The sequence below is a fragment of the Papilio machaon genome, chromosome 23, assembly GCF_912999745.1.
Source record: "Papilio machaon chromosome 23, ilPapMach1.1, whole genome shotgun sequence".
Lineage (NCBI taxonomy): Eukaryota > Metazoa > Arthropoda > Insecta > Lepidoptera > Papilionidae > Papilio > Papilio machaon.
In genome coordinates, this window is record NC_060008.1 from 3,983,056 (window position 1) to 4,000,258 (window position 17,203).

The 17,203-nt window shown below is 35.9% G+C and overlaps 1 protein-coding gene across 4 annotated transcripts in view; it reads right to left on the minus strand.

Annotated features, from left to right (window-relative positions):
• The window catches only part of LOC106707539 (ankyrin-3), a 116,260-nt gene that overhangs the window by 39,257 nt on the left and 59,800 nt on the right, over window positions 1-17,203 (minus strand). For all 4 annotated transcript variants that reach the window (XM_045683653.1, XM_045683655.1, XM_045683656.1 and 1 more), the window contains exons 2-17: window positions 16,910-17,017; window positions 12,484-12,586; window positions 11,951-12,144; window positions 11,609-11,764; window positions 10,986-11,187; window positions 10,574-10,698; window positions 9,989-10,135; window positions 9,414-9,543; window positions 8,760-8,959; window positions 8,448-8,601; window positions 7,823-8,056; window positions 7,435-7,533; window positions 6,957-7,085; window positions 6,259-6,457; window positions 5,471-5,564; window positions 4,839-4,947 (exon numbers count right to left, since the gene is read on the minus strand). In XM_045683653.1, coding sequence (XP_045539609.1) covers window positions 4,839-4,947; window positions 5,471-5,564; window positions 6,259-6,457; window positions 6,957-7,085; window positions 7,435-7,533; window positions 7,823-8,056; window positions 8,448-8,601; window positions 8,760-8,959; window positions 9,414-9,543; window positions 9,989-10,135; window positions 10,574-10,698; window positions 10,986-11,187; window positions 11,609-11,764; window positions 11,951-12,144; window positions 12,484-12,586; window positions 16,910-17,017 — 2,383 coding nt within the window. The remainder of the gene's footprint in view (window positions 1-4,838; window positions 4,948-5,470; window positions 5,565-6,258; window positions 6,458-6,956; window positions 7,086-7,434; window positions 7,534-7,822; window positions 8,057-8,447; window positions 8,602-8,759; window positions 8,960-9,413; window positions 9,544-9,988; window positions 10,136-10,573; window positions 10,699-10,985; window positions 11,188-11,608; window positions 11,765-11,950; window positions 12,145-12,483; window positions 12,587-16,909; window positions 17,018-17,203) is intronic.

Consider the following 17,203-nt stretch of genomic DNA (forward strand, 5'->3'; position numbering starts at 1 on the left):
GAAAGTGTACCTAATCCCAGGCTAGAACGAGCTAGAAATATACCCATCTTTATATTACATCTCACTGCTGCAAACAGAGACATTTAAGTGAGACACTTAGTGTAGATTATATGTGAAATATCTATATTAATATTTTAAAGAGGAAAGATTCGATCGCATTGAATAGGTTTCGAAACTGCTAAACCTATTTGAAAAATTCTTTCACTGTTGTCAAGCTATTATCCCTGGGTAACACAGGCTATATTCATTACTAGATTTTTTTTAATTCCGAGCGGATGAAGATACAGGCAACTGGTATATAGTATATTATTGATCCTTTAAAAGATTGCAGCAGTTTTGATGTCAAATTTTTTTCCATTGATGAAACAAATGAAAAAAAAACAAATGATTATCCCTTTCATCCCCTTTGAAAAGTACACATAGCAATATGTTTATACAGATGTTTCAGTAATGAAAACTTGTAGTTATATTATGAAAAAGTGAAAACATATACAAAGAGTAAATTATAAGAAACTAGCTTTTACCCGCGACTCCGTCCGCGCGGAATAAAAATTAGATAACGGGGTAAAAATTATGCTATGTCCGTTTCCTGGTTCTAAGCTACCTGCCCACCAATTTTCAGTCAAATCGATTCAGCCGTTCTTGAGTTATAAATAGTGTAACTAACACGACTTTCCCTTATATATATAAGATGAAAGGTGACTGCAAACATTACAAGTGTGGAATAGAAACAAGTATATACACATAATGGCATTTTGATGAGAAAATAAATGTCAAGGCTTATATAAACAGTACTAATTGCATCACATAAATAAAGGTGGGGCCACAAAAGATACTTTAAAAATTTTTCTTCGAATTTGTCATAGTTCGCAATTGTCTCGAACACTTTAATTCGGCCAATACTTTTGATCTAATATTTTTTATTAACCATTATAGCAAGATTTAAAAAATCATATTTTTATGACAGCGGAAGTAATAATTATCCGTACTGATTCTTAAAGTCCGTTAAAAAGAAACTATCAGTCGTGGATTTTAACAACTCTTCACAGAATGGCAGAACGCCAGAAACCGAGGCCTATGTCATTAGGTACATACAAACTATAAAAAATATATAGCTCAAAACATTTATAGCTTGTATATTATCAGTTTTTGGTATAGATAAATTAATTTTAAGTTACATTAAGTATACATTATTACGATAAATTAAATAAATTAAAAGTGAAATACGATTAAGACATCTCGTAATTATTGTACAAGGCTCATTACGTTTAGTTATGCAATTTGAAGAAACGTAATTTAAAATTTCTATTTTAGACCGTAGCTAATTAGGTGATTGCTCTAGCATTTATATTTCTGAAATAAAACGTTCAATTAATCATTTCTAGATAGAATTTAACTGCTATGATCGCAAATTACCAATATTTTACATGTGGAACAGAGTTTAATATCGGATAGCCGTCCTACGTCAATACGTTATGAAATACTAGCTGACGCCCGCGAATCCGTCCGCGCGGAATAAAAAAAAAAATTGCAAAGTAGCCTATATATTCCTCCAGAATGTGTTCTACATCTATGTCAAATTCGATCGTAATCCGTTGCGTCGTTCCGGAGATATCTTCAAACAAACATCCATCCATCTAAATTGCGTTTACAATATTAGTAAGACATATATAAATAAAGTAACTATCACAGTTTTAGTGATTGAACTAAGATTAAATGTCGTTGACATAACCTTTATGACATTGATGATTCATGATGTAATTAATTTTACGATTATTAAGTTCGGATGGACTGAAGATACATGGATTTAGTTTTATTTTAACTAAATAAATATTAACATTTAAAAATCTTTCATCTAAAGATTTTTAATTAAACATATACGATTTTTACCGCTGTTGTTCCAAACGTGCTAACAAAATCATTCAAGTTCTAAAATTAGTAAGACTAACAAATAATATGTTGAATTTGCGCAATAATAACTCTAGTGACAATGTTGCTAAGCGATTTCATTGCGAAACTGTATGTGGGCGTTTCATTGAATTACAAAACGTATAGATACTTACGGACATAAGCACAAGTTATAAAACATAGAACTGGCAACACATAGATAATTAAACTTTGTAAAAAAATTAAATTAAAAAAAAACAAAGCACATATGACGCGACACGAGCATAGCCCAGAGACTTGTGACACAAATTGTGCATAGATTAGATAATAGGGATCTGATCCGAGGCGCATATAAACGTCATACTAATAACTACATGCAGTTATATTCACCATAATTCATTCATAATTTTGGGACAGAACAGGCTATAAGGAAACTCAATAATTTCTTTGTTTCTACAAAATTCATATTACATAATATACATGTGGTTAAAAACTTTGCCTAAAAATTACCCTTTGCCTAAGTCACTCGGTAAAATGATTTTTCAAAAATATTTAGTCACATATCTCGCAAATTGATTGTGTAACAAGATTTTTTAATAAATTCAATAAAATTAAGTAAAATATTAATTATAGAATTCTAATATAAGTCTGATTGAATACCCAACAAAGTTCTATATTTGGAAAGTTCTATATTCACATGGTCACCCTATTGAATAGGATGAATTTAAAACAACAATTTGTATTTATATTAAGGCATCAATCGTCTTATTTACATTGGTAAATACATGTGTATTGTCAGTACAGTCGGGGTCAGCGGTTCTAATGTTGATTGATTTGCTTACAATGCGGCTGCATTACAGACTGAATTAATGTAACGAGAATGTCCTTGATTATGTCATATGCTTTGTCAACACGATTGTACTTGGTCAATGACTAACAAGTTTCTGGGACCAAAATATTTGTATAAAACATATCGTCATCTTTCTCATTATCATTGACACAACAGAGATAACGATATGTTTAAAATTTTGTTGCCATGACAACTCAGTCAGAGACGTTAAGCGGTCTCCCTAAGCGACCAATTAACGATTCCGAGTACTCACTAAGATGCGAATAGTTACTGTACCTACTAGGGCTAGTTGCCTTGCTCTTAGAGAACAGGAAATTTAATTGCCGGTTATTATGAATTTCGCCGTGGCATGAATGGATGTCTCGACCAAGGAATACTAGCTTACATAAAAACAAGTTTTACAAGGTATTTGTCGTGAAATTCGACTGCTGTGACATTTTTAAAACAAATTGTTGTCTCTACATTTTTAAAGAGAACGTAAGGGATGACAATATGTTTTATACAAGTGTGGAAATCGAAATTCACCCTTATATTTTGAGATTTCAATAAAGAGAACTTCTTGTATAAGACCCCAAAGATTTACACGACAAATATTTACAACAAGGAGTTAATAAAAATAATTAGTTATTAAAATAAGTAATTCACTATAAATATATCAGATTTGGAAGTGATTAGTGATCCGACATAAAAACAAGCGTGCCAAGGCGACGTATTCGAGTGGTGAACGAGTTTAACTAATTTGTAATGTAAATACAAATGTTGGAACTGTTGCAGATCGAATCATGCAATTTTGTTAGGAGAATTAATGTTCGCTAAATATAAGTGCGTAGAATGTTTACACTTCGTTAAATTTTTAATTAGGTCTAAGAAATTTTCGTATGAAAGGTTACAAGATTTTTCTGTAATTTTTGAGATACAATTCAGTTGGAAAAAAAAATCAAATTGCTCCATTTAAAGTTAAAGAGAAGTCAAGAAGAAATACAAAAAATAATAATAACAGAAAAAAATAATAACAGAACCAAAGGAAAACAGAAGTCAATCTTATATTCATAAAGGAAACACATTAAAAAATAATCATAGATTGTCCATAATACAGTAGGTATAGTAGTTTTCAGATATTTTTTCGGCTCTTAAGTTCGCGCAAGTCGCGGCGCAGAACACAATGTTAGGTGTATAGCGCGGCGTAGCGAGATGACCTTGAACCGCCAAGATATTTGAAAAGAACTATACTTTTTTTTAAAGTACATTGGAAATGGATTTAATTAAATTTGAATCATAAATCTAAATACGAAAGGTCAGATCACACTGAATGGGTTTAGTTGTACATATTCGTTACGTTAGTTACAGATTGTTGTGCTGGCTCGCGGCCAGCTTTCAATTTACGCGTCCGTCCGTTTATATTAAATATAGTCTTGACGCGGATTTAGATCAAAGTTTGATGTCGAAACTGACTCTTTGCATTTGTTCTTTGCGATTTAATTAAAATATTATATTGTTAATAGGTGTAATCCGCGCGCAGTTAAAAATACTTAATAGGGGTATGAAAAATAGATAGTAGCCGATTCTCAGACATACTGAGTATTCATAAAAAATTTCATAAATATCGGACAAGCCTATTCAGAGGAGTATGGTAACTACCATTGTGATACGAGAATTTTCTATATAACACTATAACATACAAAACTATTGAACATTTATGATACACTCTATTATAGTTGAATTAGCAAAGAGATAGAAATAAGAAACATAATTTATTTTTTAAATGACGAGACATAACTGGGAAAGACGTAACGGATGTGTCTCGTTTTTTTATAACGAATTTTCGTATAACGATATGTACGTAACATTGGCAATATTAATATCGTCATCTTTGACAAAACACAGATATATTATTTAATCGAATATTTTGGTGTCAGAAACCCACGTTTAGATCAACAATACAAGAAAAGCTGCAGATTCAAACATTGGTTTCTGAACTTGAAGGAATTCTTAGTTTTTGTTATATTTCTGACAACACACCTTGGCGTAGAAAATTGTTTTGAAATATTATTAACAGTATTAATTATTATTAAATTGTTATATTTATAAATGTCAGACTCACCGGCATCACCAACAGCCTGGCTGAGAGTGTTCTCTGTGACAGGACGCAGCGCCTCCACTGCACTGATGTAGCCCAGTCTGTCCGCGATAGCACACGCTGTCTGCCCATTCTGTACAACACATCATTTGATAACACACCTACAGACCTTTAATGGTCACATAAGCAGTCCCTTAGTGTAGATATTTCTTAACAAATATACCAAATATTCATTTTAAGTTACAAAGTTTCTGAATGCGCCAGTTAAGTGACTTGTAAGTGTCATACATATTTTATGTCAAATTTGTTTATACAAAACCTTATAAAAAGTTATCCGCAGAATACAATTCTTAAGTATTCTTGTTAAGTAAACTCCTATCAAAATATATGCCTTAACTATTACCATCAATTCACACAGACCGTGGCAAAGAGAAGAGTACGTTTTTATCGAAAATCAAATTGAACTTTACTACATAGAAACAAGGTTTAATTTTACTTTCCATATCTTTATAACGCCTGCTCCTGATAAACGTGCAAAGTAAAATTAAACCTTGTATCAATCGTATAAAGCTTAATTTCATTTGCACAGCTCTCTGTTACCATTTGTGTGAATGGACTTTTAAATAATATTAAAGTAAAATAAATATGTTACTTACAGCAGATAATGCGTTGGGATCAGCATTATTTTTGAGCAACAGTTGTATAATCAGCGTGTGTCCTTGCTGCGCTGCTTGATGCAGAGGTGTGAATCTGAAGACAAACCATTATTTTATATATAATGGTATAAATACTTAGTAATAACGCTAATAGAAAAAAAATATTGGTTAGAAGTAAAACTTAACGTTATAAGTGAGTTTGCTTACTAATGACATATTTTCATGCATAGATATGAAAAATAATCTATTATTTTAATTATTTTCTATAAATAAAGTAATTCCCCGATTAAGATTTTCCATGTTAGTGTTACTGATAAAGCTTTAAATACGCAGCATATCGGTAAAGCATCGGTAAAATAGTAGCTACTTTACCGACTTACTATACGCGTCGGTAAAGTGGCACGGTGTCGGTAAAGCAGCACGTAGTCGATAAAGCAGCACAGTGTCGGTAAAGTTGCACGGTGTCGGTAAAGCAGCACGGTGTCGGTAAAGCAGCACGTAGTCGATAAAGCAGCACAGTGTCGGTAAAGTTGCACGGTGTCGGTAAAGCAGCACGGTGTCGGTAAAGCAGCACGGTGTCGATAATGCAGCACAGTGTCGGTAAAGTTGCACGGTGTCGGTAAAGTAGCACGGTGTCGGTAAAGTAGCACGGTGTTGGTAAAGTAGCACGGTATCGGTAAAGTAGCACGGTGTTGGTAAAGTAGCACGGTGTCGGTAAAGTAGCACGGGGTTGGTAAAGTAGCACGGTGTCGGTAAAACAGCATGGTGGTGGTAAAACAGTATGTTACCCATGTGCAGCGCGCGCGGTGACGTCAGCGCCGGCATCTAGTAGCGCACGTGCAGCCGCGAGGTGTGCGTGATGTGCGGCTGCATGTAGCGGCGTGTAGCCGTCTCGAGTGCGAGCGCCGCAACGCCCGCCCGCCGCCAAAAGTGCCTTCAGTACCGCTGTACGACCCTCAGAAGCCGCTAAGTGGACTGGCGTTAGACCTATTGGATAAAAAAAAAACTTGAGAGGTGTCAAGGAACACCCGGATGGAACGAAATTCCTTTCAATTAATTAGTGAAGGAATTGTAATAATTTTTTTTTTATTTTTTTTTAAGTTGCGACACCGCACTGTTCAATGCGAAATAGAAATGAAAATATCTGGCTTGCTTTCTATAAGAGAGAGAGAGAGACAGACAGAGAAACATGCGACGCCGCACAGCTTACTATAGCAAAAAGTGTCGTGACAACTTTTCGTAAGAATTTTTTCCGTCTAGCCCCCTTTCACAACGCGCGGTAAGGAACTTCGTTCCAAAAAGTTTATCATTTCAATACAGAAGAAGTACCTATTTAAAAAATTCAACAGCTTACGAGCTTTAGATAAATTTAGTGAATTTCATTCAAGACATTAGGAGCAGGGTTGAAAGGAGATAATCACTTTTTGTATTTAAACCCGTACAAAAATTGTTGTTTTTTGTTGTTGTTAGTATCTGAAGTACTTACCATTGTTGGCTGGAACATTAACATCAGCGCCGCGTTCAATGAGCATCTCCACGCAGTCCTCGTGTCCCTCCTGCGCCGCCATATGCAGAGGTGTAAAGCCCGCCTTCGACTTTACACCCGGGTCTGCGTCTGTACAAATTGTTATAGATAGAATTACATCGCCTCTATTTCAACTTTCGATAATACCCACTTTAGTAAAGTTATCTACACATATTAATAAAATTAGAATGTCTGTACGTAATTTCGAAAATAAATATTTCGTACACGTCATATATTTGCGTAGATTGATAACAAAAAACCATTTTTTTAATTCTTGTCTGTATGTCATTCTGCAAGGCCGCGTTTTGTTTCGGTTTATCTCCGGAACAGCTGAATCGATTTTGACAAAGTCGCGGGCAGTCGCTTGTAATTAATAAAATTACAAAAAGAAAGATTTTAAACGATTTACGATTATTTTAATTATACAAAAAATATGTACCATGTTCGAGGAGAGCAAAGGCTATATCTGGGTGGTTGTGTCGACATGCGATGTGCAGCGCGGAGTGACCATTCTTCGCCAGCGAGTGAGGAGAGGCACCTATACGTAAAAACCAAAGAGTGAAAGAGGCAAATGTACATTATCAAATTAGATTACTGGTTCAGTCGGACTCGAAGGACCAGAATGTATGGACTGTATTTAATGAAAGGCTTTTTTGGATCTGTTGATCGTATTATGGTTGCAAAAAAATGTTAAAAACGCAAAAAGGGTCACAATAAGGTATGTGGCCAACTAAAAGACCTGGTCAAAGCCGGGCGACAGTTACCTGCGGGCATGCATTAGTATTGAACTTATTTTTTTTTAATATAAGATATTTAAGTTTTCCTACCTTTATCAAGTAGCAGTAGGGCGATATCGGGATGTCCGTAGTACGTGGCCATATGCAGGGGGGTAATGTGGCTACGCCCCGGGGCGTCAGGTTGCGCCCCCCTCGCCAGCAGCAGACGCGCAACGCCGATGTCTCCGTACTTGGCCGCTAGGTGGAGCGGAGTGAAGCCCTTTCGTGTTTCAGCTTCGATGGGCGCGTTGTGATCGAGCAGGATCGATGCTACTTCATCTTTACCTATCATAATACGATAACAAAAGACATTAAAGATAAGGTATAATCGAATATTTTAATTTTTTCTTATTTGTGTGAAAAGACTAAGGGGGAGTTATATTAAATTAATTGTACTGTAGTGTTTAAAAGTTCTAACCTTGATAAAGTGTTTGAACGAATTCAAATAAACATCTTGAAATTCTTTGGTAACTATTTTACCTTTAGTAATAAAAGTTCACAAGTCAAACTCTTGAAAGGCTCCAATCCCAATGTAGTTAATTCAAACCCCCCTATAACATAATGTGTCCCTTTGACTGTGGTATTACGAAGGACTTTACAAAATCATCAATTGGTGACAATGACTTCGGCTTAGGTGATTTAAATATATAACATCTTTGCTTTTGTGTATATGTACCTTCCTTGGCGGCGATGTGAAGTGGCGTGTAGTGGTCCTTGGTGGTGGCAGCGACGTCAGCGCCGTGCTGCAGCAGCAGCGCCGCGATGTCAGCGTGTCCGAGCCGCGCCGCCACGTGCAGGGGCGTCTGCTCCTCCCGCGCTCGGGCTTCCACCTGGTCATACCAACATTACTAAGTGCCGTATAATCGTTTAACAATCACTAAGGAAGTGATTTATCATACCTACACTTAAATGACAAGACAGTTCCTTATTTCTTGCTTAATTAAACATTACATACATATATACGATGTTTGATTACCTCTATACATACCTTAGCGTTATTCCTGAGTAGCACTCTAACTAGATCAGTCTGGTGCGCGCGCGCAGCTAAATGTAATGGCGTCTCGCCGCGTGCTGTGGCTGCGTCCGCGTCTGCGCCCGCACCAACGAGCACCAGCGCTATGTTCATACAGCCCATGAACGCCGCCACATGCAGCGGTGTCAGACCAGACTCTGTCGTACTTGATTTACCTTTAAAAATATAAAATTTTAAAACTACCGGTACTCAATAATTGTGCTGACGCTCTAAATCAGTGTTACCCAAGTGTACCTGGGGGATTAAGGGGGGGGGGGGTCAATTCGGAGATTTAAAAACTTATGGCCACATCCTTACAATGATAGCCAGTGCTAAAATATACATAAAAACGTTTTAGAGACAAAATTCCGTTGCATTTAAACTATTTATATGTGTTTTCATGTTTAAAAATTTTATATGAAATTGATCTAGTCAGCCAAAAGTAGTATTTAATTATTTCTCTAACATTGTAAATTTAGACCTCGAGAGAAATTTATTTCTAAACAAAATTTATAAAGGGGCAATAGTCATGTTCATCCTGAAAATGGGACATGGATCTAAAAAGGTTGGGAAACACTGCTCTAAATTTATGTCTAAATTCTGCTGCATAGATTAGATTAAGCGACTTACTTGCACCATACTTCAAAAGTAATTCGACAACTTTGAGCCTGTTCTTTTTACATGCGATGTGTAGAGGAGTGAAGCCGTTCAGAGCTCGCGCGTTCGCGTCTGCGTTTCTATCTAGTAATAACTTGGCCACCTGCAAATATATCACTGAATTATATTTAACTTCAAATGCACATTTTCAATCTAGATGATAAAATCTGGAAGACAAAGGTATCTAAAAGATAACCAAATTCAGTTAAGAAAATGTTGAAATTGATTTGAAAGTCATTTTATATTAATATATCTCTACCTTTTTAAAATCAATAAGATGTAAAGATCGACAACGATTTCTGATCCGGTGGGCAAAAGTGAAACTAAATTATAATGGCTCAATAGCGCCACTCTGTCACTGTCAAAAAAGTATCACAATCACAAGATCCTTTTCGTACAATAACTTTCATATCATGTTTCTAACTGCGACAGTAGCGCCCCTCTCATTGAATCAGTTATCCTTATTTGACTATACAATAATAGGCATTATTTGCAGGTTTTTCGTCTGGCAAATGTACACTAAGGGTAGATTTAATTAATTAGTGTACCTTAACGTGTCCGCAGTGCGCGGCGACGTGTAGCGCGGTGAGGTAGTCGACGGTGACATCGTCAATGGGCGCGCCCTCCGACAGCAGTACCTTTGCCGTCTCCACGTGTTCGCCTTGCACGGACATGTGGAGAGGCGTCAGACCGTTCTGGAAAAAATATATCTTATTAATATTACAAATGTCAATATTTATATGGATGTATGGATTTTAGAAGGTATCTCCAGAATTGCTGGATTGATCTCGCTGAAATTTGGCATAGATGTAAATCTTATTCTGGATAAAGACATGGGTAATTAATTAAGTTTTTTTAAATTGTGAGCGGACGGAGTCGCGGGCAATAGCAGTTGTTAAATAATAACTAATATAAATTTATATAATATGTGCTCAAAAGAAGTTTGTAAAAAAAATTATTTTTTAGAAAAGAAAGTTAGTACAATGATTAATTTTTCCTTTGCAGTAAAGATTTTTGCAGATTCATTTCTAAGAGAGAAAGAGAGACAAACACAACATTAAACAACAGAGATTTTTGATATACTAGAATAAATATTTATTACATTATTATTTATTACATATGTAAGTATTAACCTTAGTTTTACTAGTGATGGGCGCGCCGTGCTGCAGAAGTCGCGTCACGACATTGCTGTGTCCGGAGCGAGCCGCGCAGTGCAATGGTGTCAGACCATCCCTAGTCACTGACGCGATGTTCGCACCTGGCGATATACAAAAACATGTGTGACTATGGCCCAGTCACCCCTGAGTTAGGGCAGGCTCCGAGCCCCTCGGTGGGGACGTTTAGTGAGCTGATGATGAAACTTCTTCCCTACCAGATCCTCTAAATTTACCAAAGTTTCTTCCTTGTTTCACAAAGTATCAAGAACTATACAAAATCAGGAATGGAAAGGGAATATACTGAAATCAGATTTTTTCGGTGATCACTGGTTCTCGGTGAAAGGGCGCGCTACCTGTAACTTTTATATTGTTTTTTTAGTCCTTTTACCATTTTCAACCAGCAGATCAACCATAGCTAGTTGTCCCCACTTGCTGGCCACATGTAGGGGGGTGATGTTATGTTTGGCCGCGCGGCCGGAGTCAGCGCCCGCAGACAGCAGCGCCTTGGCCACGCCCACGTTGCCGTAGTGTGCCGCTATGTGCAGCGGAGTGAAGCCGGACTTTGAGCAAGCATCCGGGTTGTGTTCGTTCTGGTATTTATAAGTTATGATAAAAAACTTTTAAGTTATTGGTCCGACTAAACATGGCAAATTACGACTGAAATCTTTCTGATTAGTTAGTTCCCAATTATGTAGCACACTTTTATTTTTTTCTCCATTTCCTTATCGTTTCTTGATGTTCTTGATGACTTCAGCTATTACATTTTTCAGCACTTCTATTAAAGACGTTTGAATAATTTAAGATTAGTGATCTTAATAATATTATAAATGCAAAAGTTTTGCTGGATGGATGGATGTTAAAAAATATCTCCGGAACGGCTCAGCTATTCTTGATGATGCACAGATGTAGAACATAGTCTGGCAGAACACTTAGAAGTAGCCTATAAGTTTTTTTTTAATTCCGCTCGGACAGAGTCGAGGGCAACACCTAGTTAGTAAATTATAAAATTACCTCGAGCAGAAGCATAGCAGCTTTGACGTCATTCTTCTTGGCGGCGATGTGCAGTGCGGGGAGGCGCACCTTGCCCCGCGTATCTGACTCTAGCAACTCAGCCACCACGCGGTCGTGGCCCTGCTGCATCGCCACCGCCAGCGGCGTGAACCCGTCCTGGAATTTATAAAGAAAAACAAAACATAATAAACTCATACAAAAACATATAGTCATATTATTAACCTTACTAGTACTATAAATGCGAAAATGTAAATGGATGGATGAATATTTGTTATAAGGTATCTTCAAAAAGTTTTTATCACGTGACTAGTTAAATTAAGTTTCTAAAATAATGTATGTTACCTCTGTAGCAAGTGTCTGGCTGGCTCCAGCGGCGAGCAGCATCTTGACACATCCGGCATGGTTCTCCTGCGCCGCCATGTACAGCGGTGTGAACCCTGCCGCGGATTGCGCGTCTGCCCGCGCGCCTGCGCCGAGCAGAGCGCGCGCTACATCCTCTTGTCCGGCCAGGCATGCTATGTGCAGCGCTGTGTTTCCTAGAATATTTACAACCATGAGTTCACACTGTGGAAACACCTACATAAAACCTACTGGTCATTTTTTAAAACTATGACCACATGGCATGCTGTCTTACGAATAGAGTTCTGAGGTAATACAAATAAATAATCCACGAATTGACTCTTCTTCTTTGTCACTTCAGTCTTTCCAAAATGATGTTAATTTTTTTTTGACGGATAAAGCGACAAAAAATTACCACCACTGGTAAAAAACTTCGTATCACAACTTTTTTGCAATTTCAGATATGTTAGCCACCCAAGTTAGACCTCTCCAAAGTTGGGAATCCTATAAATATTGAATTTATAATAAAAACGAACCTTTCTTTGTGGCAGCATCAACTGTGGCTCCGCGTTTCAGGAGTTCTTCTACAACAGAGATGTGACCATCTTTTGCTGCTAGATGCAATGCGTTGAGTCCATTCTGTAATATAAAGAAGACATTTATCAGCTGGTTACCGTGACTTGATTAAAATATGCAATAACTTGTAATGCTTTTGAAGATTTTAATTTGTGATATTGTTATTGTGATTCATAGTTCTAATAAATTTGAAATAAATTTATAAAATACCTAATAAGATAAGAGAAAATGGATCGACATCGAGTGTTCGGTCGTTCACCCACTTCTTTTTGCTTTATCATCCACATATACAAAAGAATAAGTGCTACAAGTTACAAAATCTAATTTTCCTTTTCACAATAAAACTTGAATCAAAGTTATAATGGCAGTTAACGAGAGCTTTAACACGATATATTAAATCTCAGTTCGTAAACTAGTTTACCCGCGCCTCGGAGCGACGCAACCGCAACTAAAGTTGGTAATTTAATTTTCCAGCTACCGTCATTCGCGAGCTTTGTTCGAGTTAACTAAGGGTACATAAAATTTTATTATGTTGTCGTATTTCACTAAAGTTGCAAGAATACAAATTTAAATAGAAAAAAGGAGGTCAGAAACATGAAAAATAAAATATCTGAAATTTACTTCGACCTGACCAACATCTTCTATATCTATATATATAAAAGAAAGTTGTGTTAGTTACGCCATTTATAACTCAAGAACGGCTGAATCGATTTGACTGAAAATTGGTGGGCAGGTAGCTTAGAACCAGGAAACGGACATAGGGTAATTTTTACCCCGTTTTCTATTTTTTATTCCGCGCGGACGGAGTCGCGGGTAAAAGCTAGTATATATATAAAAGAAAGTCGTGTTAGTTACACCATTTATAACTCAAGAACGGCTGAATCGATTTGACTGAAAATTGGTCGACAGGTAGCTTAGAACCAGGAAACGGACATAGGATAATTTTTACCCAGTTTTCTTTTTCTTTTTTTTTTATTCCGCGCGGACGGAGTCGCGGGTAAAAGCTAGTATATGTTAAAATAAAAATGTACTACATGTTTTTGTAAAACAATCTTGAGCATTTAATTTAATAGTGAGAAACTCAAAGCATATTTGTTGCATTTTAGTTACATAATATATGAGAGAGTAGACCAAGCAATTGGTCCGATGGGATTTTTTTTTTCAATTGGGCCAATCGAATATATGGGAAAACGTGTTCCCTTTCGACCGATTCTCATAGAAACATGTAGTTATTTACAATAGTTTTATTGAAAATTGATTGTACTTCGTTGGGATCCAACGCCAACGAACCGGACGACTACCACGGCGGATATCTGGTTAGCTTCCTAGGCTACCAATAGGGCGACTACCCCGGTATGCATCGGTCTGCCACTTAGGCGACCAACGGGGCAACTACCCTAGCGCCTCAATATATAGCCATCAAACTGCAAGACGCGAGACCCTCTGATGCGCCCACGCCTCTGCTCTTGATTGCGACAGTTAAGCTTCTTATTTAAGTGAAGATCATAATTTAAGTTTCAAACATGAATCTTAACCAAGATGAAATAAACAATAGTAGTAGAAGTGCAAGAAATTCTAAAATATTTTCGTATCGTGAGAAAACGCCGTAATCTCTGCTTAATTAAAATCCCGTGAAACTTTGCACGCATATTGATGACGCATAATTGTTATGTTTCTCCGTTAGAACACATTTCAATGAACATTCGATGTTGTGTTTCAAGCAAGTATCTGATGCCAGCGACTTCGTCCGCACGATGGATTAATTTTGAAAAAATCCGAAATAGGTCGATCGTTTTATATGTATAGTATGTATGTATATCGAAAAAATATCATGGTTTTCGCTATGGCGGAGAGAAAATAATATTAAATTAATTAAATACTTCGATCTTAATTAAAACGTACATTTAAGTATGTCAGTATTTTCCACGGGAATGAACACAGGTTAATAATGTTGATAAGATTCGTTCAAATTAAGTTCGCGCATCACTTGCCTGCCCGCCTGCGGAAATATCCATGTTTATATTTCACGAGGGAAATTATTGCAAGTAGAGCTTATAAATGTATATACAGTCAAAACCGTTTATGGCGACATCGTTTAGAACAACATACCGGTTAAATTGACCAAAATCAAAGGTCCTGGCTGAATGTTATATACATATCTTTCCTATTAATACCTGTCACCGGTTGTTACAACTATCGGTTTTTACGAATTTACTTTAGAATTTATTTCGTCGTAAAAAAGAAAATTTTGTTTCTATGGTCCGAATAAAGAATTCTCGTGATTTTCACTGTTTAAGCATATAAAAATCGACTTAAAAAGAGCCATCTTTTATGGGACTTTTTTATCCCTTTCAGAATTAACTTAACTTGCTTCTTGTACCCACGTTAACTGTACATGGCTGCGTTCAAAAACCTTTAAGACTTCATCGGCTGTTTTATGTAATGTTACGTAGATTAGCAATTATTTTTAGGATGATTGTAATTAATAAAGAGTTACGCAATGGCAGTTGTAAATGGATCCCGGAGACGCACGAGGCACGACGGGTGACAGTCACCAGCGCGGAACGTATCAGCTAGATCGAAGGCCGACTACATTTGTATCTTACATACGACATAGTAATATTTTTTAAAACAATGCAATCATAGCAAAAAGTTTAATTTGCACAATTAAAGGGTGTGAACCAAAATTAGGGATTAACGTACAACAAAATAGCGTCGATTTGTTTTTGTTTGTAAGTACCTGGATTTAAGTAACAAATCTGACTTTAGAGAATCAATAGCAGGATTAGTTCGTAATGCTCAGGAAATATTATTTTTTAAATAATAATGTTTCAGAATAATCCATTGTTGGTAAAAACATCTATTCATTAAAAATAATTTTAATTAAGTAGCAACCATTGTCTTTCTTACACAATAGATTTATAAAATTATTTTAGTATAAATCTATGTATAAAATTAATAAAATTGGAGTGTTTGTATGTAATATCTTATTTCGCGAACATTTGCTTTATAAAGAATTTTTTAAATGTTTGTGTGTCTGTCTGTTCGCAAGTCCGTGTTTGTTCCCGATAATCTCCGAAACGGCTGGGCCAATTCTGACGGGAAGCTAGCTAATGCAAGCGGACGCTGACGAAGTACCGGGCGACCACTAGACTTCTTATGAATTGTTTCATTGTATTCCAAATTAAAGTAATTACTTGGTGTACATTTTCCCACATGTTCGTAAAAAGATAATTACGTATCAAAGAATATAAAACCACATTGAACGTTTTTCTCATAGTAACTCTATAATTGTTAGTCATATATTTTTTCTTTACCTCTAAAATGCTAAATCATCTTAGCTGTAACAATAGTAAAGCACTAAAGTTTTTGCAGTTTTACAAATGGTTTGGCTCTACATGAAAGTACCATGACCTCGTAGAATACAAGCTTAATGTAAAGGTAAGTTACCTACTGACTAAGATTAAAAAAGCAAAAAAAGTATTTAAACATGTTTTTGCTTACAGTTCGATAGTATGAGTTATCCACACTGATTCTCAATTTTTTTTTTAGTTCTTATTATTATTCCAAATAATAAAATAAATCTTTTATATCCTCGAGTGTTAAAAAACTCTAACTAAAAATTTTATGAAAATTAGTTAAAGCAATAGTTTGCCTTAGATTTAATTACGAATCTATATAACGTCAATTACAGTCGAAAGATAAAAAGAAATGAGTAGAACTTATCTATCTTTAGAAAACATTACTCTAATACTTCAAAATTTTGCACAATCTTTATTTTTTTAACTTGTGTGAAAAATTTAAGTTAAGTATTGTTTTTATGTCTCTTTTAAATCTCTCTTTTAAATGTTTTCACTGATGGCGTAAAAACATTAGCATATAAAAACGATCAAGAGATAAGCTCAGTTCTAGTCTAATTACCATGGTGCAGTTCCCACGTACGTGTGCTTCAAAAATAAACCTTAACTCAACTTCAAATAGAACTATATTTAAGTGCATCAAATGGTATAACTGTTGAATGTAATACGACAGGAAAGAACTGCATAGAACATTGCAATTTGTCTGCGCCTATCGTAATGACAATCTGCCCTGTGAATTGTAGCTAATGTGCGGTAGATGAACAAAATAACCTAAAAAATAGTTATGGCATACTTTTATTAGGTTTAGCATATCGTTTATTAGGCAGAGTTTTTGAGATTTCAATTAAAAATATGTGTGATTCATAAAAATCTTTAACCCTTTACGACCTTACACTAAAAGGTAATGACCGCTATCATTAGAGATCAACTTTGGAAAGTTGCAGAACCTTTCATGGGCATAGGAGGGACATACAGAAAAGGGATGTTTTCTGTTTATATCGCCGACAAAATTACACGTTTTACATACCGAGTTGCAAGTATTGATGTCCTTAACAGCGCCTGAATCCAGCAAATCGAGAACTGTGTCGAGCTGGCCGGCGCGCGCCGCACGGAGAAACGCTGTGTTCGGCTCTATCTGAAAATTAAACACACAATCATGTTATTAACAAATTAAAAGATACTTCACTTACCGACATGAAATAAAATGTAGTCACATGTACAATTTGTTGTAGACATTTGTTTTTTTAGAAAAAGTTTTTGTACATTTTACGCAAGATTTGTTGATAATCTTGTAAGCTACAAAATATCTTGTCGTGTATTA